The 25,393-nt window shown below is 51.0% G+C and overlaps 1 protein-coding gene across 9 annotated transcripts in view; it reads left to right on the top strand.

Moving 5' to 3' along the window:
- The window catches only part of RHBDF1 (rhomboid 5 homolog 1), a 69,421-nt gene that overhangs the window by 24,875 nt on the left and 19,153 nt on the right, over positions 1-25,393 (top strand). For 3 of the 9 annotated variants that reach the window (XM_040647478.2, XM_046900702.1, XM_046900701.1), the window contains exons 1-2: positions 11,291-11,438; positions 24,115-24,250. In XM_040647478.2, coding sequence (XP_040503412.1) covers positions 24,137-24,250 — 114 coding nt within the window. In that variant the 5' untranslated portion in view covers positions 11,291-11,438; positions 24,115-24,136. Of the gene's footprint in view, positions 1-11,290; positions 11,439-11,897; positions 11,956-24,114; positions 24,251-25,393 lie in introns of those variants that run through there. The other 6 variants (XM_046900705.1, XM_040647479.2, XM_004945356.5 and 3 more) reach the window with 2 other exon arrangements.

Raw genomic sequence — 25,393 nt, 5'->3', positions numbered from 1 at the left:
TCACCTTCCCAACGAGTTGTTCTCCTCTCAACAGGACAGACACGTTTTAGCTCAGTGATGGGCCCTTCTCCCCAACGTGGGTCAAACTAGACCCCAGGAGCAAATTCCTGAGAAGAATCCAGAGAGCATTTCACATCTCAGGATGAAGCAGCTTCCAGGCCTAAGTAACCCTACCAATCGCTTTACATTTGTATTTAGCTTTTTGTGTTCTTCCTGTGTGGGCGTGTGAGAAGAATCCCCTGTCTCATCAGTCACTGGAATTTCTGGGGATTGGGCAGACTCCAGCTATAGCTCTCTGGTTTGGGTTTTAGGCTGGCGATGGTGCCAGAAATAGTATTCTGCAAGCAGCAGCGTGCAGCAGTCCGGTGGGCAGCGAGATTCCATGGCACTATCATTGTCCCCTGAAGCATTCCTCGGGTCTGCAGCAGGGCAGCAGGGGTGATGACCAGCAGTGGCCTGTGAAAGGAGATATACAAACAAAAACATGAGGCAGATGCACTCAAATCAATGACGGTTTGTCCTGGGGCTGTCCGTCTCCTCCACATACTCCCCATGGCACTGGGAGAGGTTCTCAGCCGGCCAGAAGCCCTCATCCTCCAGGTGAACCCCCGGTGCTCAGAGCCATGCTGGGGATAGTGATCTGTGCAGGACATACATTGCCTCCCACCCCCGAACAGATGGAAATATTTCTGTTTTCCAAAATTAGTTTCCAAATGTGATGGAATTTCCTTTCAGTAGGAATCACTGACAATCTGGTCCTCATTGTGAAACTGAATGGCAACTTTTCCCAAACTCCCTTCTCTGGAATTCCTTACCCAAAGCAAACAGCAAATTTCAGACACTTGTGTTGATAGGACAGCTCTCAGTATTACCCTGCTGAGACACTGAGGCAGGGGTTCTGAGGGACTCTCCCAAGGCTTGCCCTTTGCTACGTGGCTGCTTGGATTTTCTTAAAAACAGTTCTTCAGCTGTTAAAGCTAAAGAAAATCATGGGGATGGTTTGGACAATGCTTCTCACCTCCTCCAGCCTGACTGGACTGCTCGGGTACCCTGGTGCATTGCACTGTGGTTCGACACGCAGACACATGCAGCCCTGCACACATCCCTCCTGCTTAGCACAACACTCTCTGTTTGCAAGAGACTGTAAATCCAAGGGTTGTGCACTCAAACTACGCTAACACAATGACAGTATTTTACGGCAAGGCAGGACGTCAACTATCTTACTTAAGAATGACATATTTTGTTTTCCATGTCTGCTGATACCATCTGGACCTCTGGGGAAGTATCTGGAGCAGCCTGGCAAATTCCCAATCACACATTTGTAAAGAGTTGTTTTTGAAAGGCCAGCAAAGCAACTGTTTGTGAGGGCTGACTTCAGGGTCTGACTTCACTGTGAGCAGTGGCTTCTCATCAGTTTGGTTACCAGGGTTATGATTTTTTTATTATTTATGACAAGCTCCAGTTTTAGACAGAAAACACAACTGCCTTTCAGTATTAATACAGACTCCTTAGCCCCAAACAAGGCAGATAATTTTATTTGAAGCTCCAGTTACAGTAACTCCTTTGAAATTCTTCCACAGAGGCATTATCGCACTGCATCAAACAACCAGCTTCAGTGGGCACCAAGGAAGCATCTATGCTCAAGCCTACTTTGAGACTCTGATTCCAGTGGCCCTCTTGCTCAAAAGTAGGTCAGATTCTATTCATTTCCCAGCAGGATAATTAAAAGCAAGTTCAAATGCAAGATTTCCAGGAAAGTAGAAGAAATTGCTCCTTCTATTTCTAGAAGTCCTGCCAGAGACAAGCTCCTTTGTGCTAAGGCTAGCTCCAATCCTGACTTTACCGTATGACTGATGACTCAAATTATGAGGTTTCATTTCCCATTTTTACCTGAGATTTCCTGTTTGGGCTTTTCCCAGATGCAGTGAGAAACGTTACCACAAAAACATTTATGGACATATAACTCTAGCTGCTAAATTTGTAATTGCCCAGCCCCAGGGTGGAACATCCTTTCAGCTGAATCAAAGGCTGTAAGAATATATAACATACCATGGAAAACTGGCCTCGCTTACAGCACCACTCACCTATGGCGTGCCAAAGGAGCTGGCTGCTTTGCTGTGACTACTTGCAACAAAAATATATGAGATATTATGACTTTGTGATTGTTGAGCCTGAGTCAGCAGCACCAGATGTCACATTCTGTCTGCCTTGCCAGCTCCCCAGCGTGGAGGGGCTCCTGGGCCCAGTGCTGTGCTGGATCCTCCTGTCCTTCAAACACTTCCTTAAAATGTCCCTTTCAGACCCAAAGATCACTGAGAGTTTACATTGTTTCTTTTGGAAGTGGTGGCATTTTTCCTTGGAAATAGCCATTTAGAATCAGTACCAGCTGTCTCTGTGCATAGCACAGCCTGGCACCCAGAGCCTTACCCTGTGGATCGGCTGAACAAGACATCAAGGTACTTTTGCTAATCAACAAGACCAGCTGCAGCTGGATTCAAACTTAAGCTGTGTGTAACGGCACAAAAACATTTCTGTTGTCTTCTCCATGGCAATCACATGAAAAGGATGTTGATGTGGATAGGCCCATTTCCAGAAAGTAGAGATCCACACCTTGCAACCTAAGAGGACTGTAATAGCTCCCATATCCCAGGCTAGAAGGCCCGAACCCGAGGATGCCCAGGCTTGGATGGCTCAGATCCAGACAGCTGCAGGGTCAGGAGAGAGCTGAGCAGAAGGGAGAGCACAAACAGTTCAGGGAGAAGAAGGGGAGATGCTGGATGGAGGCTGGCCAGGAGAGCTCAGGTCCCAGTGGTGCCATCTGTGCACTGTGTCTGAAAGACGTGAGCACCGACGTGCCTCGGCTCCATGCCTGCAACACCCATATCCTTCATCTCTGGTGTCTGAGCTGCCAAATCCATCCTCGTTCCTGCTCTAATCCACCCTTGGCAGTGTTTGTTGCTCATTCCAAAGGCACTTCTGATCCTCATCTCAGGAGTGCACTGTAGCAGAGCGTGGTGCGGTGCACTCCCACAGGCAGGTCATGCAGCTGAGTGCAGGTGGCAGCAGCTGTGGGATCCTCCAACACCATCACTGCTGTGGAGTCTGTGTGTAGTCAGGTCTGTGGGGCAGGGGGCTGCCCTGAGAACAAATTCCCAGGTTGGAAGCTCTTTCAGGAAAGGTGTGAGCAGGGACTGCACAGGGATGCAGAGCGCTGCTGTTACTGGTCCTGCAAAGATGCTCCAAAAGGGTTGTGGGGTTTGTGCTCCACGGGGCTGTTTCCCCAGACCCTGCCCTTCCAACATAACTCTTAGCTAATTCTGCGTAACTGAGGGCTCGCCTAGAGTGTGTGTGATACAATCATAGATGTCAAATCCAGAAGAGATCATTTGACTCCTCAGTCTGAGTTAACGCTATGAAGATCTCATGATCCCTCTGGCTTTTAGATCAAGGACTGAGTTTTCTTTTCACTGCTCTAATGCTGGCTCTCTGACCATATGTAATTGAATACATGTGCACATGCAGGATATACTTATGAAAGCAAGAAATTCATTGCAGACTTTCTTGATTCATGGCCAAACTCTCTGGGACCTTTCCATGGCCATTAGGAAGCTCACCATTCCTCAATGCCATCTCTTTTCTTGGTACCACGGTAACTGCACACTTCAGTTCTGAGGAAAACCTTCCAGATCTTTGTCCTAAATATAGAAAGGTGCCAAACTCTTGGCTCTCTCACCACCAAAATACCAAGAAAGCGCTTGACTTTCAAAGGTCTCTGTATTTCTTGGGAGCAGTGGAGCAATGTTTATGGCCCACAGCCAGGGTCAGGTGTGACCACTTTCACTGATGTACAAATAACGACAGCTGAATGGGCAAATGCTCAAAGGACAGGGAGGGTCTCCTTGCTGCCTGGAAACCAGGTAGGAGCTCATTTACCACTGACCTGTAACAAATGATCATCTGTGCATCCGTTCTACCAGCTTTTGTAGTCAGCATATCAGCATGCTGCTGAGAAAGTAATTCCATCTGAGGACAGCCTGAGCTTCCAGTGTGTGCAGCTGTGAAAGAGCGTGGGGCTGCTGATGCAGTCTTGCTGCCTCACATCACCAGCCTGGTGGCCATGAGGAGCCAGCTTGCTTGGTTGTAAGAAGTGAGCTGTAACGATGGTGGCACTTTAGAAGAAATACACCTATATCTGGTATCTGGTAGCAAAAGGATCCTTTCCCATAGGCTGTGGCACGCTCTTAGGAAGGCCGTCTCTTGTATGAGGCAAGTCATTTACCAGAGATGTCAGTGGACTTGCAGATGCTCTCAGTTCTCCCCTGTAACCTGAGCAGCAAGCGTGGATGTGGGAATTGCAGACCCATATGGGCATTTTCTAGCAGAAGGCCATGTAGGAAGCTGAGAGAAGCAGCCATGTTGCTGGCAGTCGTGCTAAAGCCTCAGATGGTGAAGAACCCACATAACCCAAGGCTGCCCTTGAAAAAACCTTGTGGTCACCTCCCCCTGCAAACAGGAGCCACAGCCAACACACTGACAGCAGACACTGGTTTTCCCATGAGCTGTTCACCTTCCTCACACAGACTGAGAGGATTTTCTCCTTGGTTAAGCAATGATGTCCCCAACACAGGGACACCCTGCCATCTCAAGCCACTCCTGGGAGCTATCAGCCCACCGCTGAAAAGCACCTGGACAGTCCTACAGCCTGGGATCTCTGCACTTCCCAAAGTGTGATGGAGCTGAGTGGGCACCAGGAAGGAGCAAAGATGGCACTGTGTTACGCTTTGTGCAAAGCTTGTCCATTTTGCTCAATCTCCCTGCTATAAATGAACCTAAGAGCTGAGGGGTAGCTTTGTCCTTGTTCCCATAATGTTTTCCTGTAGGTTTTCAGACAAGACATTCAGTCTCTTGATCCCAGGGAGAATAATAGCTTCCATGGCTGTTGGCAAGGGTAGGAGCTGGCTGCCCTCAGTGCTCAGTAGCTTGAGGCTGAGTATTTGCTTCATTCCCTTGGAGACAGCAGGAATTATTTACTGCCAAAAAGATCCTCATTACAGCTGGAACATGTCCCAGGGAGCTGCAACCTCAAGAAAGAGCAAATTTGGTGATGAAACCAAAAGCAAAGGTGAAAAATCCGGCGTGGTGATGGGGCCTCTGCCCAAACCAAGCCCCACCAGTGATGGCTGGCAGGCTCTCTGGCCTGACGACTGTCCGAGGAGCGGGGTCTCCCCATGGCAGCCTGCACAGTGTATGGGCTCGTGCCCTGGCTCCAGCTCCACTGCTTTGCAAACAGGAAGCTGGCGAGCAGCTGCTGAATAAGTCATTTCGGAGAGTTTGTACCAAACTGGCTTTCAACTCCTGAATGTGTAGGAAGGAAAAAGCCGTGAATACGTCTTTGTGACCAAGTTTGGCACCAGCTGCACTCTGCAAGTGGGACAAGAATGTGGCCATTTAGAGGGGAGTCAGCTGCCCTTTAAGAAATGGAATGATCCCTTCCCTTTCCTGCAAGGCTTTATTCAGGGGAGAATAGGATTGAGACAGTGAGCAGCTTCTTTCACTTGCTAGCACCAAGGGCTGCAATCCAAGTAGACATCAGAACCCAGGAAAGGCCCCACTGCTGGAAAGATGCACAGAGGGCACAGCCCATCTGCTGCAGGAGTCAGACTGGGGCAGCAAAGTTGCAAACTTGTCCTTCCCTAGAGAACTGAGTGGGGATTGCACTGGGATACCAGTAGAACAGCTGTCCATCTCATCCACAGGACTGAGGGATCCCGGAAGGGAGCAGTCTGGAAGGCTTTGCCCTTTTCTGAAACAATTCCCCACCCAGTTTTTCAGATGTTTCTGTAGGTTACATTAAAAATGCACTGTGTCAACACGTTGGTGTTTTGGGGTTTATTTTTTGAAAGACTCAGACATTTTGTACAGACTTTTTGTGGACAGCTTGAAATCCTGGGGCTTTGTAGCAATCTGGAATGAAGACATGTTCTCTGTTCTCTGTTGTTTGTTTGTTTTTTTTCAAATCTTGCAGGAGGTTGGCCTCATTTTTTTGTTTTCTGCCTAACTGACTCTTTGACCATATTTACTGGTACAATTGTCATGCCCAGTTAAAGAAGTCTCCGGAGCAGATGGTCTGCCTTAGCCAAGGCTCTGAGAAGACCTTTCGGTCCCACATAAACCCAAAAGTATTCCAAACAGCAACTTGGGACTTTTCTGAATGACTGGCTTTGGGGCTTCACGAGTCTTAGGGCAGTAGGAAGCTCCGTATGATTTCAAAATGCTTCGTGTGCCAGAATGTTAGGGGTGGATAAACAAGCAGCACGGATAATTGTAGGCTGGCTAGTGCTAAACCACTCCACTGGGATCACTCCACTGGGCTCATCTGCTCCAAGTGGAGACTTTTTGAAATAAATGTTTATAATAAAATGTAGTATATGCAGAGGTCTTGGGTAGGAGTCAAGATTTCTACTCAGCTCCGTTGTTGTCTTTTTCAGCTTAAGCATTCTCATTCTTTGCTTGCCTTCCCCTGGTTAGCTCGCTGCCTCCTTTTTCTTTGGTTCCCATTGCCACTTGAAAAATGAGGACTAGTGCAGAAAGACCAAACTAATAAAGGACCAGGAAAGGGTCCTTTCCAGTTGTACCAAGAAACCTTTCCAGCTGTACCTTTTCCTAATGTCTGAGAAGCACAGGGATCCATCGGCTTAGGGCAGAATCCATGAAATTGGATGGTCTGAAATAGAATTTACATTAAATATTGCTCCTTAAGTCTAACTCACTACAGTATGTCTTGCTAGCTTTGATACGGTTGCATTGGTTGTTGATGAAGGGTGGGTCTAAGCTGTGCTGCAGAAATAGGGGAAAAGGATTTCGCTTTGAAATTTCAGCCTCATATTTTGTCTCCAAATTGCTTATGCCAAAAGTATTTGTCAAGATTTCTGTAAGGATTTGCTGGATTTGTACAAATCCCTGTTACTTTGGCTGAGGAGGTTCTTCTCAAGTCTTTAGCAGAAGTTGGACATGAAGGTCACCATTTCAAATGGAGGCACTCCACAATTACAAATCATTAACTCAGAGGTAATTTGTGCCATTTGAATTCTGCTTCTTATGTTCTTGCATTGTGATAGCAGGGGTTGATCACGGGCTCAGTGAGTATGCTCTGTATTTGACTGCTTTGTAAGAGCCCTTGTGTGCCTCTGGGATAAATCTGTCTAGTTTCGAAATTCTGGAGCAATAGGGTTTAATCTCCTGCCAGCAGCGGATTGGGAAATGATAAGAATCTTTCATGCTGCATAGCAGATATTTTGGGGGTTTCATCTTGCATCACATTTTTCTTCCCTCATTGTGAAACATATGCACGTGTGTATGTTCTCTTTATGTATATATGTTAAAAACTCTTTTTTTGTTGTTGTTGTGGGGTAAAGTGGGGAGAAGGGAGTTACTTTGCTAAGTGGTATTACCTATATATTTTGGATATAATGGCCTTCCTCACACATGATTTTTTTTTTATATATTATTTTTGCCAATACCCCCAATGGTTGACCAAAATGAAAATTGCCCTTTTGATCTGAATGGCTTTTCTGGGTGAAATGCAGTTCAAAATAAATATTTCTGTAAGGGCTGGCACTGAGATCATAGTTTTATGTTATTTCCACTCCTCCACCTCCTTCTGCCACTGAAAACACACACGTTTCCCGCAGCCAGAGCTAGGAATCATCAATTGCAATTAATTGAGGGAGGAAATGCCTGGGTTGAGTTTTGATGTGCTTTCTCCATGCTCCTGCTGGGCAGCAGCTCCTGTGGCTGTATGCGGTCGGGGAGACCACCAGCTTCCCACATTCTCAGCATTTTGCCCCCTCACTCACCTTGCGTTCAGGGAGAACTCTGGTTTTGTTCCCCACATCCCACATCACCGAAAGTGCTTCAGATGTGAATGAGTTCTCCTGGTCCAGGACAATGGGGCTTGGCTTTATTCTCAGGGCTCTTCCCTGGACCTTAATGCCTGGCTCAACTCCAGTCCCTGCTGCGTGCAGCCCCGCCGGCTCAGCCCCAAGCACACCCATCACTCTGTGAGCTGTGTGAAATTGCCAAGCTGGATCCACTTCCGTGCCCTTCGTTACCACATGGTGATCAAACATAACGGTGTTGGCAATATTTGCTTGTGCCTGGGGGTGACAGAGGCTTCAAAAGCCTTTCAGCCCAATGTTAGCTTTTTGAACTTAATGTAAATGGAGTGGATTGTAAGAAGTTCAAGTTGTGACACAGCTACTTGTTAGTGGCCTTTAGTGGTATTTATTTTGCATTCTAAAGAGTGTCGATATTATTTTTTTGCCAGTCAGAACCCCTGCTGTTGCATATCTGCCTGTACCAGGAGGGGGGTGGGAGGGTGCTGCCAGCACTTGGGTCTGCCATCACCCATTAGTCTCACTTTATTCTTTTCTGCATTTTAGTGCCACGTATGCTGTGGCCATCAGGTCACCAGCGCCTAAATTATGTTCTCACCTCTAGTCCAGCCACCTGTTAAATCCTTGGTAATGGTGAAGGAGCAAAGGCTGAGCGTGCTCCCAGCATGAGGCTGTGGCAGAAAGCAGTGCCAGCTGCACACACATGTAGCAAGGATGTGCAGGGGACAATTCCTGCAGCAGCCCTGGTGAGCAGATCCCACAGTAACAGTCCCACTTCTGCTGGCCATGGGATCTCCCCAGTTCATGGGGTACAAGAGAAGAACCCTTCCTGGCTCGAGTTGCAAACCCGACCTGATGTGGGTGCCCAGGAACCTGACAAGGGGCTGCACGTGACCTCAGAAACTGCCATGGCAAAGCATTCTCCAAGGGGAATCCCCATCCTCAAGCTCCTGGCAGTTCCCTCTCTGGCTCCTGACCAGGCCACCTGCATTTGAAAGTCCATGGGACTTTGCTTGGGTTTCTGTGTTATTAATCCTCCCCGTGAGAAATCCCAGGCTGTTCTGGACCTCTTCCCTCCGTGCTAGGCCAGCTGCCAGGGCTGTGCTGCTGCTTCATGTCAGCACAGGAGGCACTGTGAAGCTGGTGTGCTTCCAGGGGGCCAGGGGAGCCCTGTTTTCCCCTTGTAGGCTGCAACCCGATGCTCTCAGCTGCGCTTGCTGTATACTGGAATACTTTTTTGGCCCAAACACTGATTAAAGCAGATCAAAATCAAACCATCTGTCTAGATAACAAGTGATACAGATAAAAATAGACCTCTATACTCCTGACGTGTCCCAGCTGTCCTCACGGAGCTGCTGGGCAGCACACACAGGCTATAGAAAGGTGATGGAAAAGGGACTGTGCTGGCTCTGAGCACTGCGTGGCTCTGCAGTGTGCCAACCAAGAGGGCTGTGGCTGTTGTGAGCAGTCTCAACCACGTCTTGTGGCAGGAGCACAGCTTCTCATGGATTTTAAGCAGAAGAGAGGAGATGCCAGTTTTCAGTAGAGAAGGATGAAGCAAAATCATGTAATCACATGCTCCTGTTGCCATAATAAGCACCAGAAGAGTGCTGTCCTTCAGCTGGTCCTCGGAGGCCCCATTTGAAACAGAAACGCGCCCTGCAATCTCCCCCCATAACGTTCCATCCCATAGCAGCCCTTTGGACACTGAGTCAGGCAAATCATCTCCCCTTTGCTGTCTGAGACCTAGGCTGGGCATTTCCTTGACAGAAAAAGGCCAAATACTCCTCTTTATTTTCAGGACGTCTCTTTTTCTTTCAGATAAGGAAATCAAAGATCCAAACAGCAAACACAGGAGGTATTTTTTGTCCTCCTCAGAAGTGCATTTGCATCTGGGAAGCTCTTCTGGTCAGGGTGGGTATGACCAGCCTTGGGCTCATATTAACTCTGATTTATTCATGTGAAATGCCGCTGGAGGCAAACACCTGATATCCCATCTCAGTGCAGGGGGAACCACCCTCAGAGCTGCTGGAGAGGGATGGAGAGCAGCCCTGCATCTTGGGGCCAACCCACCCCACCGCATACCAGGTTTGGAGGGGAACCTCCTAAGGCCTTCCTGGGGAGTGACACTCAATGGACAGAGATGAAAATACACTTATCAACTCCTGAACCCACACAGGACCACCCAAACCCCATGTCTGCGAGCAGTGTCTGTGACCACTGCCCCGTGGAGCCTGTTCCGTGCCCATACATCCTATGGATGTGCCTCGTGTCATGACCATAGGCTGATTGTTGTTGCTGCCAGAATCTAGCTTTAAGTCACCTCATTCCGTGTGTTTTAGGCTGATAAGATGCAGTGTGCTGAAGGAGGAACACCTTAGCTCGGATTGGTGCGAGGAGTGCTGCAGTGGTGTTGTACAGGAGTGAGAAATCATGTTTCAGTGCAAGAACTTTGTTTTCCTCACAAAACACACCCGCTGTTGGCAGGAGGCTGAGAGCAGGGGTGGGTCAGAGCAGCTCTGCCTCCAACGTGTTCCTGCTGAGGGGGCTGAGAGTTCACCTCTCTTACATTACCGGACGCTCCTTCTCCTTGTTTGTGTGGTAGAAACATATGAAAGCAATTTGTGACTGTTAAGTTTCATGGAGTTCAGTGGACGGTTGGGGTTCTGCATGCAGTTTAGTTTCCACCTTGTCAAGGGCTCTGTGGGGCCGCTCTGCGCTGGTTTATCAGCGGTCAGCGTGGCTCCCTGGGGACTGCTGAGTGCAGCACTGCTGAGCTCCCAGTGCAAGCAGCTCTCCCACTTGTCTTCATCACCTTTGCATGATGGAGATGGCAAAAGATGCTCCCGCCAGTGATTTCTGATATAAAAACCATATGGAGCTGTGGTTTTGGGTCTGGATGAAGATGGACCTACATGCAGCTGGCCTTATGGGAGTGTCTGATGGGGCTCTAGCAAACCTCGGTGTGAGCAATGCGTGCTGAGCAATGCTCCGCAGGAGCCGGATGGAGAAATCGTCAGCAGCAGTCCCAGGACAAAGGTTGAGCACTTAGATGGAGCCTGCCACGCAGGAGGGGGAATGGTTGGGGCAAGGGGAAAGAAACAGCTCGGGGAAGGGATGATACACTAACCAAATGGCTGGGGGAGAAGGTGTGAAGGACGTGATGGGAAACGCAGGAATAACGGAGGGGCAGGAGAGGCAAGAACATGAGGCAGGGAGGTCAAGGACAGTGCGATGGCAAGAAAGAGCCAGGGGCTGGGAGCAGCGCAGCCACTGCCAGCTGCTCTACGTGCCGGCAGCATACACCTGCGCTGGGGAAGCCCCGAGGGCTCCCAGAGGTGGCGGTGGGACCCCGAGGGCCGCCTGCGGTCTGAGCACTGCCAGTCCCTTCTGCCAGCACAGCGCCGGCAACGCGAACTGCCCAGCTCCTGGCTTTGGGCTCTGCAAATGCCCGTCGGGGATCAACTCCGCAGCCCCCGGGCACGGCTGCTCAGGAGCCGGGCGCTCCGGGAACGCGGCGCCGGAGCAGCCGAAGGCTCGGAAGTAACGGGACCGGCTTTTCTGACGGCACCGCGGTACCGCGCAGCTGAGCTCGGCGCCGGCGGGGGGATACCGCCCGCTCTACGAGGCGGACCCCAGGAGGGGCTCCGAGCCGCAGCCCGTGGGCCCGGTCCGCAACCGGCAGCGGCGGTGCGAGGCGGAGAGCGGGAGGGGGGCGGCCTGCGCGCTTCGGGGGCCGCGGGCGGGGGCCCAGGACCGGCCGCTTCCGCCCGGCGCGGCGCATTCCAGCGCCGTGAGTCAGGCGGCGGCTCGGCGGGATGCGCCCCGCGGCCCCGTGCGCTCGCAGCTCCTCGGCGGGGCGCACACCGCCGAGCCCGGCGCGGCGCCCAGCGGCCATTTGCATGCCGCGGCTGTGAATGGCGTGCCCGGCTGGCCGGCCCCTGGCACGGGGGAGGAGTCTCCGCGCCCTGCTCGGGCCGCGCTCCGCGACGGCGGCCCCTTAGCCGCACCGGGGCGGCCCGAGTCCGGCTGCTCGCCGAGGCGCTTCCCCGCCTTCCCGGTGAGTGCGGGGCAGGGGGGCGGCGGGGCGGGGGGCGCCGGGCGAGGGGCGCTGCCCCGGCCCCGCTGCGCACGTGAGTCGCGGGCTCCGTCCCGCTCCGCGGCCCCGCCGCCTCCGCCGCGGCTCGGCAGCCCCCTGCTGGCGGCACCGCCCTGCCCGGCCCTGCGGGCACCCCCGGGGCTCCCCCGGAGCTCCGTGCGCCCCGAGCGGCGGCCGCCCGGCGGAGGAACGCTGGCGGGACGAGGCTCCGCGGTGCTGCGCGCAGGTGCCGGCTCCGTGCGCTGTCCCGAGCGCTGGGGCCGGGCATCTCCTCCTCAGCCCTCGGCCAGCGTCTCTCAAACGGGCACCGGGGCGTCCTCGGGTGCAGCTGTCGGCCTCGGACTGCTGCGGATCCTCGGCTCGTCCCGGTGCCGCAGAGGCAGCCCGGTCCCGTCAGCGCTCGGAGTCCAGCCAAGGGCAGGAGCAGCGGCGCGGGACCCGTTCAGCCTTTAGGACCGGGAGTGACAGGGTCTGCAGCGGTGGTGTGGGGACCCGGTGACCCCGGCGAGTTTGGCTGCAGGGGAAGGAGCATGTTTATGGCTCGTTTCAGTTGAGCCGGGTCCTCCCAGCCCCATCTCGCCATGCGTTCCCACCCACTGCTCCCCTGGCGCTAGCACTGGTCGTTGGGCAGCTGCCTCGTGAGCTGAGCGGTGTTCGTGGCTTCTGTATGTGAGGGTTTTGCTCTGCATTCAGTCCCGCGTTGATTTTTTTTCCTCACTGAAACAAGGGAATCACAGCTTGGTGCTGCCTGAAGCTCTTGCAGAATTGCATCCTCAGAGCCAAGCCCTTCTCAGGCTTCTCAGAAAGCCACCCGTCCTCTTCCCCCCCTTGTAGCACACCCACGTAATGGTGCTCCAAAGGACCCCCTGAGTGCTTTTTGCCTTGTGCTTTCCTTTCGTGTAACTCAAGTGGTGGCAGGGGCATAGGTGAGGGCTGCCCAGTGGTGCTGACCGCTCGTGCTCTCGCAGGTTGGGTTTGTGGTGGTGTTGGTTGGGGATGTCTCCAACAAGCAGGAAGTTGGTTCTTTTCTTCCTGTTTTTGTCCCCTTGGCTGCTGATTTCCTCTGGGAAGAAAGCTGTGCATTCTGCAGTAAAGGAAAAAAGCTATACGTAATGGGAAGGGATGGGGGGCAAAAGCCAGAGGAAGGGATCTGAAGGCGCTTTGGAACAAAGCATGGGCTGAGGAGGGAACACCGTGTTTTTGCTGTGGTAATGCTGATAGAAAGACAATAAATGCAGGGGTAGAAGGGCCCACTCCGGGCTAGCTGAGGAGCGGGCGCTGGGAAGGAGAATCAGGTCTTTGCTCTGTGTGTGGAAATAGAAGAGCTGGAAAGCGACGTATCTCTGTGATGCAATGTTTGCAAGAGGAGGTGATAAGCTGTGTTAGATCTGTTGATATAGTTGGGAAGAAGAGGTGAGCTTTTAGGTGCTTCCTTCCTTCAAGTTCTGACGGAAGGGCTTCAAGAGAGGCCTTGCGGCTTGTTTGCTTGTCATCCCTCCAGTCTGTTGGTCACAGCTATCCTCGCAGGGAATATCCCCCTTCTGCTGCTCTGCACAGAGATCCTCATTGCTACTGAGGTCTTTCCATGGCCAAAAGGGCTCTGCCATCCCTGTGCCGGGTGTGGAAGACCTGGTTTGGGCTGGGGAGAGGGGAGCGAGCCCTGCTGCTGTCCCTGAGCTGGTTGTCCCCTGGGTTTCCTGGCAGGAGCAGCTCTGGTAGGGCCGTGTGTCAGCGCTGTGCCCGCTGCAGCGCGTTCCCATGAAAGGAGGTTAACGCTGGGCAGTGTAAAAGCAACTCCCACAAAACTCGTTCTGCTCTGGGACTTCCCATGACAGGCCTTTTTTTTTTTAAGGAGATCTGCCTACAAACAGGCTTTTCAGGTTCTGGGGAAAGCCGTGTCCCAGGGCTGAGCAACACCTTGCTCTGTGCGGGGTGGGCCTCAGCCGGGCTGCGGGCCCAGAGCGCGGCCTGCACCTCTTCCCTGGGCAGGTCGGCCCTGGGGGTGACGCCCCACGGAGGGGAGCAGCCCCTATCACTGGGTCTGGCTGGCAACACATTTCACTCCTGCAGTGAGGACTGAAAGTGCTGCGGTTGAGAGTGAGCGCGAGGCAGGAATAGGAATTCCTTTTGGGATCATCAGTCCTGTTCCTCTGGAATCCAGCCCCGGAGAGTAGCCAGCAAGTCCCAGCATGTTGCCCTGAGCCAGGCAGGGTCTGCTGAGTGTAGCATGATAGGACAGTTTATTTCGGGCACGGAGCCCACATGCTTAGATATAAATAGTAAAGATTTGCTTCCATTCAGTGTGTTGGATCTTTCTGCAGTGTGAGCACATAGCCCAGTTAGTGCTGAAGGTCTGAGATGGGCAACATGAGCAAGAGTCCCGGGTTGTTTTCCTTTCCTATTCAGTGCACCCAGCAACAGGGCTGGCAGAGCACCTGGTGTGCTGCTGGGGCTGCTGCCTGTGTGTGGGATGGGCTGGGGGCTGAGTGGCTGGCACTTCTGTGTCTTCAGCTCCAGAACTTTTTACCTGTCTTCCATAATCCTTGTGGCTTCTACCTTTCTTCCTTTGTTCTTTGTGGAGGCTTTGACATTGTGTGGAGACCGTACACCCTTTGTGGAGGTTCCACCCTTACTTGTGACCAAAGACAATGCTTATTAATGCCCACAGCCACCTGCCTGTCACCGCTGTATGACCCGTTTCAGTAGAAGTACTTGAAACTTGAGGATGGATTCCTTCTTTTTTTTTCCTCTGAGCTCACATGTGGATTAGGTTCTTTTCAGCTGAGGAGGTGCCAGACCCTTTGTGTAACTTTGTCATCATCTGGTTGGAATGAAGCAGACAGGAACTGTGTAGATCTGGCACTGTTACCGTAAGGTTGCCTCCCTGCTGCTGGGTATATACTTGTTGTTTTAGGTAACACATGGAATGTGTGCCTTGCCTGCCAGCAAACAGAGCTGTGTTGCATCCTCTCTAGCTACAACTTGCATTGTGGGAGCTGCAACTTGGATTTAATGGCAATTACCGTGTCTGGCTCATGGGTAAAATGTCCCGGTGCTCCTGGAAAGTAGAACTAGCAGATTAAATGGATGTTAGGACTTGTTGCTCAGTCTGTTAGTGTCCAGTAACTCCTCTCTCAGGTCAGCACCCACCATGCAAGCGACAGAAGAATATTTAGGAAAGATGTTCCTAGCCCTTGCAGCAATCAGACCCCAGAGATGAGGGAGGCAACAGGCAAGATTTCACCTTGGAAGTGGGTGGATCTATTAGGCACCGTTTCCCATGGTCATGCTCCTGTGTCCCTGAAGAGCCCTGAACAGATTCAGTGTGTGCATCACCACTTGTACTGAGATGCAGAGCCCCTCACTCAGCACAGGGAAGGCAGGGCAGGGCTTGCATTGTCTGTCAGCCCTCCCTCTGGTTGCTGGCAGTGCCATCGGGAAGGGCTGGGGCTGCTCTGACAGTCGTGGACTTGGTGCATGGTGCGTTCATGTTGTGGTTTTGTATTGTCACTTCCTTGCTAGCTGAACTTTAGGGGCTTTTTGGTCCTGCTCATTTGGCTGCTCACCAGGACGAGTGGGAGCCCGCTTAAGTTCACATCTCTGGTACTTCGAGACTTGCAGCAATCCATGCTGCTCTAGGAATGAGGAAGTGGGTTTTCCTTTCTTTTAATAAAAAAAAAAAAAGAACAAAAAACCCCACAAAAACATACAAAAAACCAAAAACAAAAACAAAACCCAAGTGTTGAGATGATACCACAAAGAACAAATCAGTAGAAGAGTTTTTTCACCCAAATTCTGGTCAGATCCTTAGGAATAACAAACGGTGGTTGTTTGCTGCATGGTGAAAGCAGAGTTTATTCTTCGTATCAACCTCAGCTGTTGAGTCCCCAAATGTTATGCAGTGCAAGTTTATTGGTTGTGTGCTCTGTTTGCAGTGGGGACAGTAAATGCCAAATTGACGTAAGGTTTGTGTGTGCTAAAATTTCCTTTGGGCTTGTTCTTCAGCTATAAAGATGCACTGTTTGTTTCAAACTTAGTTGAAGCTATTTTGTGTGCACTGCAGAAACGTTAGACCTATTGCAGTACAGACCTGAGCAGTACCTGAGGGTACACTCTCAGAGGTTCTGGGGTTTAGTAATCAGCATCTCTAAAACAGTGATTATTAAAGGAAATCTAACTTCTTCTCAGTGATCTCAGAAGCGTGTTGCAAAAGTCTTCCCAGGGGAGAAGAGATCGGAAGGCATGCCTGATCATGCCCTTTCTGGGTAGCCTACCTAGCTGCCTCCTCCCCTTCCTGTTTCCACTTGGCTGCGAGGCAGCCCCTTGCTCTGCTGGTCAGCAGCAGTGTCTGCTTGGAAGGTTTTCCTTTTAGAAGGAACAATCTGGATGAGATCATCCTGAAGCTGCACAAGATGCTGCTTTTACTGTTCTGCAGGTCTGGCGCTCACTCAGCTTTAACTTCATGCAAGTTGTAGCAGCTTGAATTTTAAAAGCTTGGGGACTCAGATGTCTGGGGTTGGTGAATACAGCTTCTGTGTTTCAGGTGTTATTGCCCCGTAGCAATCGGCAGATGGGAGATACGTTTCTCCCTCACTTGAATGCAAAGATCAGTGCTTTAAAGTGAGCTGCAGAAGACAGCTGGCTCTGAATCGCTTTGCCAAAAGGTGTGAGCGTGCCTTCCCTTTCACTGGCTGCCCTGGGACTGGAAGCTCAGAGGGAGCAGTGAGGCAGAAGGTGCCCTTCACTCTCACTAGACATTACATTGTAAAAATGTTTCACTTTTTTTCTTCTTCCTGAAACAGAGTTAGAATGTTGATCATTTTTATTTGCACTGTGAGTTGGAGCATCCGGCATGCATGAATTTACAGGAGCACACACCTGCAGAGCAAGACAAGCTCTTCCCACAGCTGCTTTCCCATTAGACAAGGAAAGAAGGTGGATGGCCAGCTGTCGAGCCCCAGCAAGAGTAGAAATTGGAGCAACAGGAGCATCTCCTTTTGCAAGAAGAGCAGTCCTCGCTGCTGTGGGCATTGCTGGTGTGTGTGGGCTCGGTCTTTTAGTTGTATTCAGGGGAACAGAGCTCCTGTCACACTGGAGAAAGCAGATGTGTGATGCTGAGTGAGGATGCACTGCATTTCAAAGGAGCACATAAAGAAATGGCCCCAATGGCTCAGATGCTGTTGCTTCCATCCCTCCTGAATATACAATGTCTTTTGGTGCCTTCTGCGTTTGTTATTTCCTCTAAGGATTTTTTTTTTTAGATTGCCATTCACCGTGAATCTATGTAACTTTCCATAGGAAATGTTGTCATCTGCGGCAGTTTTGATCTCATTTGCCAGCGAGATATTTTTATTTAGTGCAACAAATAGTGGTTCTTAGCTGCTTTTAGTGCTGAGGTTGGTGCCTGGGCAGCAGCCAGAGCCAGCATTCTCTCTGCCTTGAAATTCGTTCTGGTGCCTTGTTCTTAGCTTGCCTTGTGTTCTGAATTGCAGTACTTGTGATGAGTGTGCAGGCTGCTAGAAAAGCAAAGTTGCAAATGCAGAATTTCAATGAAAAAGAGGTGAGATTTTGTTGTTGTTTTTTAGAAAGTGGTCTTTTACTTTCTAATGTGGGGTTATGGCTGTGCTGACAAAACCACTTTTGAACCTTGCCTTACTGCACCATCGAGGCAGTGACCGTGCCCGTGGTACCAGTGGGTGAGCCAGTCCATCGCCGTGCATCCCTTGTGCTACTAATGCAAACCAGTGCAGTGTCTTCTGGAGCCCCATTGAGCTTTTGCAGTGAGTTAAACATGTACTAAAATAGTTTCTGTGATCACTCTTTCCTGCTTCTTTGTTAGTGGGGAGCTCCAGTGACACTGAAGTACACAGTCCCAGGAGCCTGCTGTGCTGCTGCTGGGGAACCCAGGGCTCTGCTGCCTCAGCCTAGGCATCTTTGGGAAGGCTGCAAGAACAAAGCTTGTTTAGGTGAACCTTCCTCTGCATAAACTTCCAGTGTTGGCAGTCAGTTATTTATAAGTGGATTTGTTAATACTTGGGTTGTTAATGTCATTACGCTGTTATCCAGTCTGGCTGCATGCAGTGGCACTGGACCAGCAGCAGCATCCTGGTGTCCTGTATAAGCATACAGAGATGTGTTAGCTGTCTGGGGGTGGCGGTGGATCTAGGTAAAAGCCAGCTCCGTTTGGAGGAGCAGGCAGTGGTCATTCACCAGGGAAGGGAGGTGCTCACTGCCAGCTGCTCAGCTACAGTGCCCAGCGTGCTGTTGCTGGAGCTATTAGGCTGTCTTGCTATCAGCCCGTGCCCAGGTGCAGCCCATAAGCAGCGTGCTCTGAGTGAGGCATGAGGATGTGGCAGCAGGAACGTGGCTATCACATGCCGTGCCAGGCTAGCATTCCCTATGCAAAGCTGCAGGGTGTGTTCCTGGAGAAACACAAACAGGATGAAGACATCAGAATACTCCAGAAAGCTTCCTGCTGCTCCCTCCTCTGTGTTGGTTGTGTTTTATGCTCACTGCTCCTCTTGCTGGTTTCAGGGAAGGCTGTGGATGGCTCTGTGTTGGGCTTACTCCCAGAAATGGAGCTGGGTGCCTGCTGCTCGCTGTCTGGGCTATGTCTGGGCTTTGGGGCACATACTGCATAGTGCCGTGAGTGTCCTTCTGTCATCTGGGACACACATGCTGTAGGAGAATGGGAAAGGTGGTGCTTCTGCCCAGTTTGCTGTACTTGGCTGCTCTTGCTGGTGCTGCCGGCCTTAGGTTAGCAGGGGAAGCTTGGAAGCCCTTCTGTGGAAGCTCTCCATGTGTGAGGCTTGGCTGTCAGCTCGGGAGAAGTCTGGAGTTGTTTTCCTATCCAACGACTCCAGCAAAAATTCACTCTGCCTCTGGTGAAACAGTAGTGCTTCATTGCTGCCGCACTCAGCACCTGCACTGAGAAAATAATTTAGGCCTCAAGAGATGCAGAACCTACCACCTCCCCCTTGTGATAACTGCTAGCTTCCCACAGCGCTACAAATGGGAGTTTTTGGCCGTGTTTTCACAATCACTTCAAACCATGCTGCCTGGAGAAGCGATTCCATCATCTGGCTGCAGCTGCTCCTGCTGCTTCCCCTCTCCTTGCACTGCCACGGGGGTTCATGGAGCCACTGAAAGGGAAGGAACCTGGGCTGGAACAAACCAATTTCTTCGCTGAGTGATGTGGGTTGGTTTCTGCACCAGGCAGCTGCAGGGCTGGCTGTGCCAGCACGAGAAGGGGGGACAACGCAGCAGCTGGGGACACTGCTGCTGTTGGCTCGCTTCTCCTGCTAGTGGCTGTGGTGTCTTCAGAGCTGGGATTTTAGTGTTTACTTCCGTGCGCTGACTCCTGCTCTGCCTTTTGTCTGCTGGAACTAAAGGGCCTGGAAGATGAGAGGCTGCTGCCTGTGGGAGTGTTTGCAGGTTGCAGCCGGAGTCATCTTCTAACCTGTTTGTGGAGAAGCGCAGCTACAGATCCAGCAGGCACTAGCAGAAATCGGGAGAGCTTTTTGAGCTGGTTTTTCACCTCTTCCATATGAGGGCATCAGACCTGCATGCCCCTCATGTCCTATGCAGAGCTGCTTTGAAAGCCCATAGGAGCTCATTTTTAGTTGGTTTCTATCATGATCCGCATCTTCTGAAAATCAGGGAGATGAGTTGCTCAAAGGGACCTCGGATCTGCTTTCATGGTCGTGTGATTGGCTCACAGCCATATGCACCTCACTGCTAAATGTTCTTACAGCCTGTCTGTAAAACTCTTCGGCTCTGTGTAGCTGAACCTTCTCCAAGATCCCTGGTTCCCAGGTGAGGCTTTGCACTCCTTGCATCTCTTGCATACCAGTATCAGCCTACAGAGCTTTGCATGAAATCCAAAACCTTTTTTTTTTCCCTTTTTTTCTTTTTTCTAATGCAGCTTAGTATTTCCTGCATATGGGTCTGCCTGGTGTCTTCCAAGGCAGGAAGTTTCCAGAGGTATTTCTCAGCTAATTACATTAAGTGGTTCGAAGTGAGATCCCTCAGTGCTTGCTTGGTTGCTTGTGAAGCCACAGAAGTTAAAGAACTTCCCCATGGCTCTGCATTCAGCCTGCCTTGCTGATTCTCATTGCAGCATCTCAGTAGTACTGCTTGTGTTCTGCCTTTCCACGGTCTGCTTTTAGAGCCAGCTGCTGAAGCACATACCTTTAGTTTGAGCTCCTGCCATTGCCTCTGGATAGTGCCCTGAGCTGGGGTGAGATGGGGCAGGCTGTCCTCCTGCTCTCAGGGTTTGACATCAGCGTGAGTTGTCCCTTGCTTTGTGTCCCACGATTACAGCTGCTTCCTGGCCCCTGGTTGTTTCGTAGGCTGTGTTGTTAGCTTGTCCCCACAGTGTCTCAGGATGAATTCACCTGTTTTTCTGACCCCCTGGGGGCATTTGTTAGAGCTACCACTGGGTCAGTGCATAGTGACAGCATATGTTTCTGGGAGGGAGATGGTGTGCGCTTCCATTGGAGCCCGTGTGAAAGCTGTTCTAGAAGGGAGGTGTTTTGGGAGGCAGGTGACAAAGGCTCACGCCTGGTTTGATGTTTCAGCTAAGCTGATATCACGGTGAGCCATCACTGAACAGGCGGGTCCTACCCTTCCTGTCTCAGGTTGCTCAGAGCTTATCTGCAATTCTGAGTCTCTTTGAGATGTCAGATCAACAAGAAGTAATTTCCTTTCGGATAGGCTTAGTTTTGTGCTGGTGGGACACATTGAGGTGGCTCAGTAGGGTAAATCTGCCCCTTGGGTGGCAGCTCCTTTGAACTCAGTGGTGAGGAAAGCAGGAGAGATCCCCACCAGGAAGGGGTTGATGTTCTTGCTTTATTTCCAAGGGGATTTCTTAGTGTGGGATGTAATGCAGGTCTCAGCCAAAGCCTGGGCGGTGCTGGTCCCTCAACAGCTCATCCCCAGCACACAGGGTCACGAGCCTGCTCTGCCTTCTCCATCCCTGCCTGCACTCAGCCCTCCATCTGGCTTGTTTTAAAGGTCTGGCTTGTGCCTGGTGTTCGAGATAATCCTTGTAACTAGTTGGGTCTGATCCATGCTAGATGATGTTATTGGCAGCACTGAGGCTGACACCCCGCTGCTCCGCTTCTCCTCGGACTCCCTGCCTTCCTCCTGCTAGCTGGGCCAGCAGCAATCCTGCTGCCTCCCTGGCTGCTGTCTGGAGAGCATACTGAGGATCCTGACTTCTTTGCTGCAGTTCTGCTCAGAAGCCTGCTGCCTGCCTCAACCAGGACAGTGAATGTGCCAGCACTGCCAGCAGTGCAGGCAGGTGTAGAGCCCTTCTGCCTCTTTCCAGCTGCTTCCGACAGCCCCCGAGCTTCTGTCCTACCCAGCAGGGTATCCCAATGTGTGTGCAAAGAGGATGGTGGGAAGGGCCTGGAACAGATCTGTACAGCCAGGATTGGAGTGGAGAAGAGGCACAGGGAAAAACTATTTGCTTGTCTGGCCCAAGAACTGAGGCATCAAGTGAACGCAGGAAGTGTTGGGTTTAAAGACAAATTGAGGAGGACAGCTTGTTGCACAGCATGTGTTTCTGCTCTGCCACAGGCAGTTATGAGTACTAAAAGGCTGCGATCAAAGACTGCATTGGTTTCTAAAGGGAGTTTGATAGATTCTGGAAGGAAAATCATTGGATGGATATAAAGATGAAAACAGAGAACGGTTAAATGCAAGGACATCTCTGGCACAAGAAGTCCCTGAGTTATTCATAGCTCATGCAGTGACTCTGTCCTGGGAGATACGACTGTCAAGTGATCCTGTGCTCTGTGCTGATTGCCAGGCATCCTCTGGTAATGAGATACTGGATTTAGGCAGACACTTGGCCTGACCTTGCATGGCTATACTGTGCATGATCCTATCCTGCTGCTGTCAGTGATCTCTTGAAAATACTGATTAGGGCAGTACTGAGAAGTAGGGATTGTTGGAGGATGTGTGACCATTCAAATGAAATACATGTTGATGCAGTCAGCTTCGAAACCAAGCCTACTGATCTGATGAAGTACATGCATACTGTGTCCTGGAACACCTCTTGAGAATAGTCAAGGGTTTAGTGTGAAACTCAGCGTTTTGTTGTCTGGTACTGAGGCATTTGCTTGCTTTGTTGCTCTTTTAGGTGATGTTTGGGCAAGGGGCAAGTATGGGCACCAGCAAATCCCCTGCAGAAGTGCACACGAGCAGGCAGGAGCCCTCCTAATATCCTCGCTATCCGCATCACGTAGGAAGTTGGAACAGATGCTTTTAGGCACCTCTGCAGCTATAAATGGAGCGAAGTAAGGAACCGTGACCTTTTGTTGTGAGGCACTGCTTCTGTGCATGCAGGATGGTGGTGTGTGTACAAAGGGTATGTCTGTACAGGCCAGATTGTGAATTCCCAGACTTTTGGGGGCCTGTGGTATTTGTTGAAACCCAAACCTTCATCCACCTACAGCTGAGTCGTCTCTTCCCTTCGTTCCAGCTCAGCTGAGCCCTGCTCTCCTGGCAGCCAGCCCAGCCTGTGTGACTGTGCTAGCAGCTGGTCATCACCCGCTTTTAGATGAGATTCTCCTCTCCTAACCCAGTCCAGGTCACCCTCCTCTCCCTTTTGTTGAACTGCTCCCCCTCTCAACCATACACCATTTGCACTGGTGAGCCTCAGTGTTTGTGTGGCTCCCTTTCCAGAGCAGACGGGGTGAGCTGTGGGAGTTGGTAGAAGTGCCGCAGAAGGCAGGCAGTGTTGGAGAACCAGAGCCTAATTTAGCCTGGAAAGGCCCTTGCAGGCTGCCTGGTTTGTGTGCTGCGCTTCTCAGGGTCTTGTTTAGCTGAGTGCTGGATGTCTCAGGTCTCGCTGCCTCTCTGGCCCTGTCCATGCTCAAGGAAGAATTCCCACCTTGCATTTTAGTTTTGTTGTGCATTCGGAATAAATTGTGTCAGTGCTGTAACAGTGCTGAGCTTTAATGCAAGGAGAGCTTTCTTCTGCTCCCTCTCAAATCGTGCATACCTGCAAAGTTACCGGGATGCTCTTTCCATCTGTTTGCTTTGGGGAGAGAATACGGCCGACACCCTGCTGGTTTTTGTCTCCTGTGGGATCTGTGGTCTGGAGCAGCACAAGGAAGCTGGGAAGGAATTGGATCTGTTAGCACATGTGCTTCCCACTGCGAGCCTGCTATTGTGCATGTGCTAGGAAAGGAAGAAAGAAATACGTGCTTGTGGAGTAGCTTAGGTTAGAAGGCAGTTACGGAGGTCTGTGATCTCATTCCTCCGGTGACATCAGTTTTCCTAACTGTTTCTTTTAGCATGTGCAGCAAAGTCATTACTCTCACAGCCTGGAGAAGTTGCACAGTCTCTGTCTCCAGCCCAAACAGCTGGAGAAGGCGGAGAGGTTGCAGAGTGGGCAAGGAGTCCCTCTGGTTGCTTCGGTGTTTCTGTAACTCATCTTTATTTAAATACCATATCATTATTATTTATGTATGAAAACCACTCTTAGAAAACGGGCATTGATGCTGAACTGATGTTCATGCTGCACTTGCATTACTCTGTGCGCTACGCTGTATTTCTGGAGAATGATTACATTTAAAGGAGATTAGGAGAAGCAGTTATAAGTGGCCACTTGCTAATTCCCAAATAGCAATCAGTAGGGAAGTGGTGCTGCTTGGCTTTGGGTGGGCAAGGGAGCCTGCGTGAGTCACAGGCTGTTTTTAGAGGGAGATCAGTGGCCTTTAGCGCTGCAGTTACTTAGCTGGTTGGACTGGCTCCAGATCTAATTAAGATATAATTATGACTGTTTCTTACGGAATCTGGATTTCACAGTAGTCCCAGAAAATCTTAATGGGGGGTAACTCTGCAAGTTGCGGCTGTGATCTCTGGAACCTGGCGTGATGTCCCCCAGCCTCAGCAACACGCCGTGTGCTCCAGGCACGCTGCTCTGGCTGAGCAGGGCTGCACGAGCTCTCATTTCTGAACCCCCACCAGTGCTTGGAAGCTGTCCTGTGCAAAGTTCAGGTCTGTGAATGGCAGCCGGGAGGAGGGCTGTCGGCCTGGCCCTACAGCATGTGCTGTGTCAGGGATGCGTCCGACCCTTTCTCACATGTGATCTCTCCCCTCTCCTAGGCCTGAAGACAAACGTGGGACGATGTCGGAGGCACGGCATGACAGCACGAGCAGTTTACAGCGGAAGAAGCCACCATGGTTAAAATTGGACATCCCGGTGCCGATGCCCGTGTCGGTGCCAGAAGAGCCGGTGCAGGTATGGAGACTGTGGTCATGTAGGGGGGTGTGCAGAGCCCTGCTGTGCTGACAGCATGGCTCTGTGGTGGTCTCCAGCAGCCCTGGCCAAGAGAAAGGCAGTGTTGTGCTTGGCATTGCGGTCAGTAACAGGCTGCCCCTTGAAGGGGATATGGAGGGAGGGTCTGAAGTGGAGGATGAGTGTGTTTCACTTTTTAGATCAGTGGATGTGGCCATTTGGGCGCGAGGATTGTGAAAGCAGCCTTGTGTAGGGGGTGGATGTGAGAGTGAGGTATCCAAGCAAAAATTCCTTAAAGAAACTGAAGAAGTGAAGGGCTTCTATAGAAACACCAACCTGAAAGTGCTGGAGTTCCTGCTGAAATGAGCAGGGAATTAATCTGACTTATGACTAGCCAAGGTAGTGACAGGCTGTCATCAGTAACAGCAAAGAAAGAACAGTTACTGGCAACACAAAGTTGTGAATAGCATGAGCACAAGAAATTCGCATATGAAGAGAAATAAGTGTTATTGAAGAGTGATGGAGTAGAGATGAAGTGATAGTTTATTTGGGACTTCTCAAAGCATGAGTGAAACACCCATGTTTCAGCTGGGGATAGGAGGAATAACAGGAATCTGTGCTTCAGAGTGGCAAAAACTCTTACATGTGGGTGAGCTGACTGCTGGCTGCTTTGACTTTGCTGCAGGATAAGAGACTGCCTGCACCAAAAGCAGGTCCACAAGTGGAGTGTGGTGTCTGGATTCAGAGAAATGGAAGGTTCTGCATCTTCCCTGGAGGGGTGTCGAGGGTGTGCTTGCCTTAAAATGGCATTTATGTTGCTCTTGGAAGAGCATGGACTGGCCTCTGCTGTTCTTTGATCCCAGGACAAAAATGGACTTCTGGCAGATACACCTTGGTCTTGGTCTTCCTTTGGAAGGAAAGAGATTGGGGTTCTTTTTGCAGGGATTAGAAGAGAACACAGGGTTTTAACTGTGTAGGTTGAAGCCTTCTGAATTGCTTAAGGCTTAGATGAACGCTCTCTTATCTGAAATCTGAATCCAGCTAGGCTTCTTCTGGAGGGGCGCTCTGTACTTACAATGGAAGTTGGCATAGGTAATGTTCTATGAAAGCCCAGTGCATAGGAGTACATACAGGCTCCCATGGCTT

The sequence above is a fragment of the Gallus gallus genome, chromosome 14, assembly GCF_016699485.2.
Source record: "Gallus gallus isolate bGalGal1 chromosome 14, bGalGal1.mat.broiler.GRCg7b, whole genome shotgun sequence".
NCBI classification, from domain to species: Eukaryota; Metazoa; Chordata; class Aves; order Galliformes; family Phasianidae; genus Gallus; species Gallus gallus.
The sequence above is the reverse complement of the archived record's forward strand: the minus strand, read 5'-3'. Positions and strand labels throughout refer to the sequence as shown.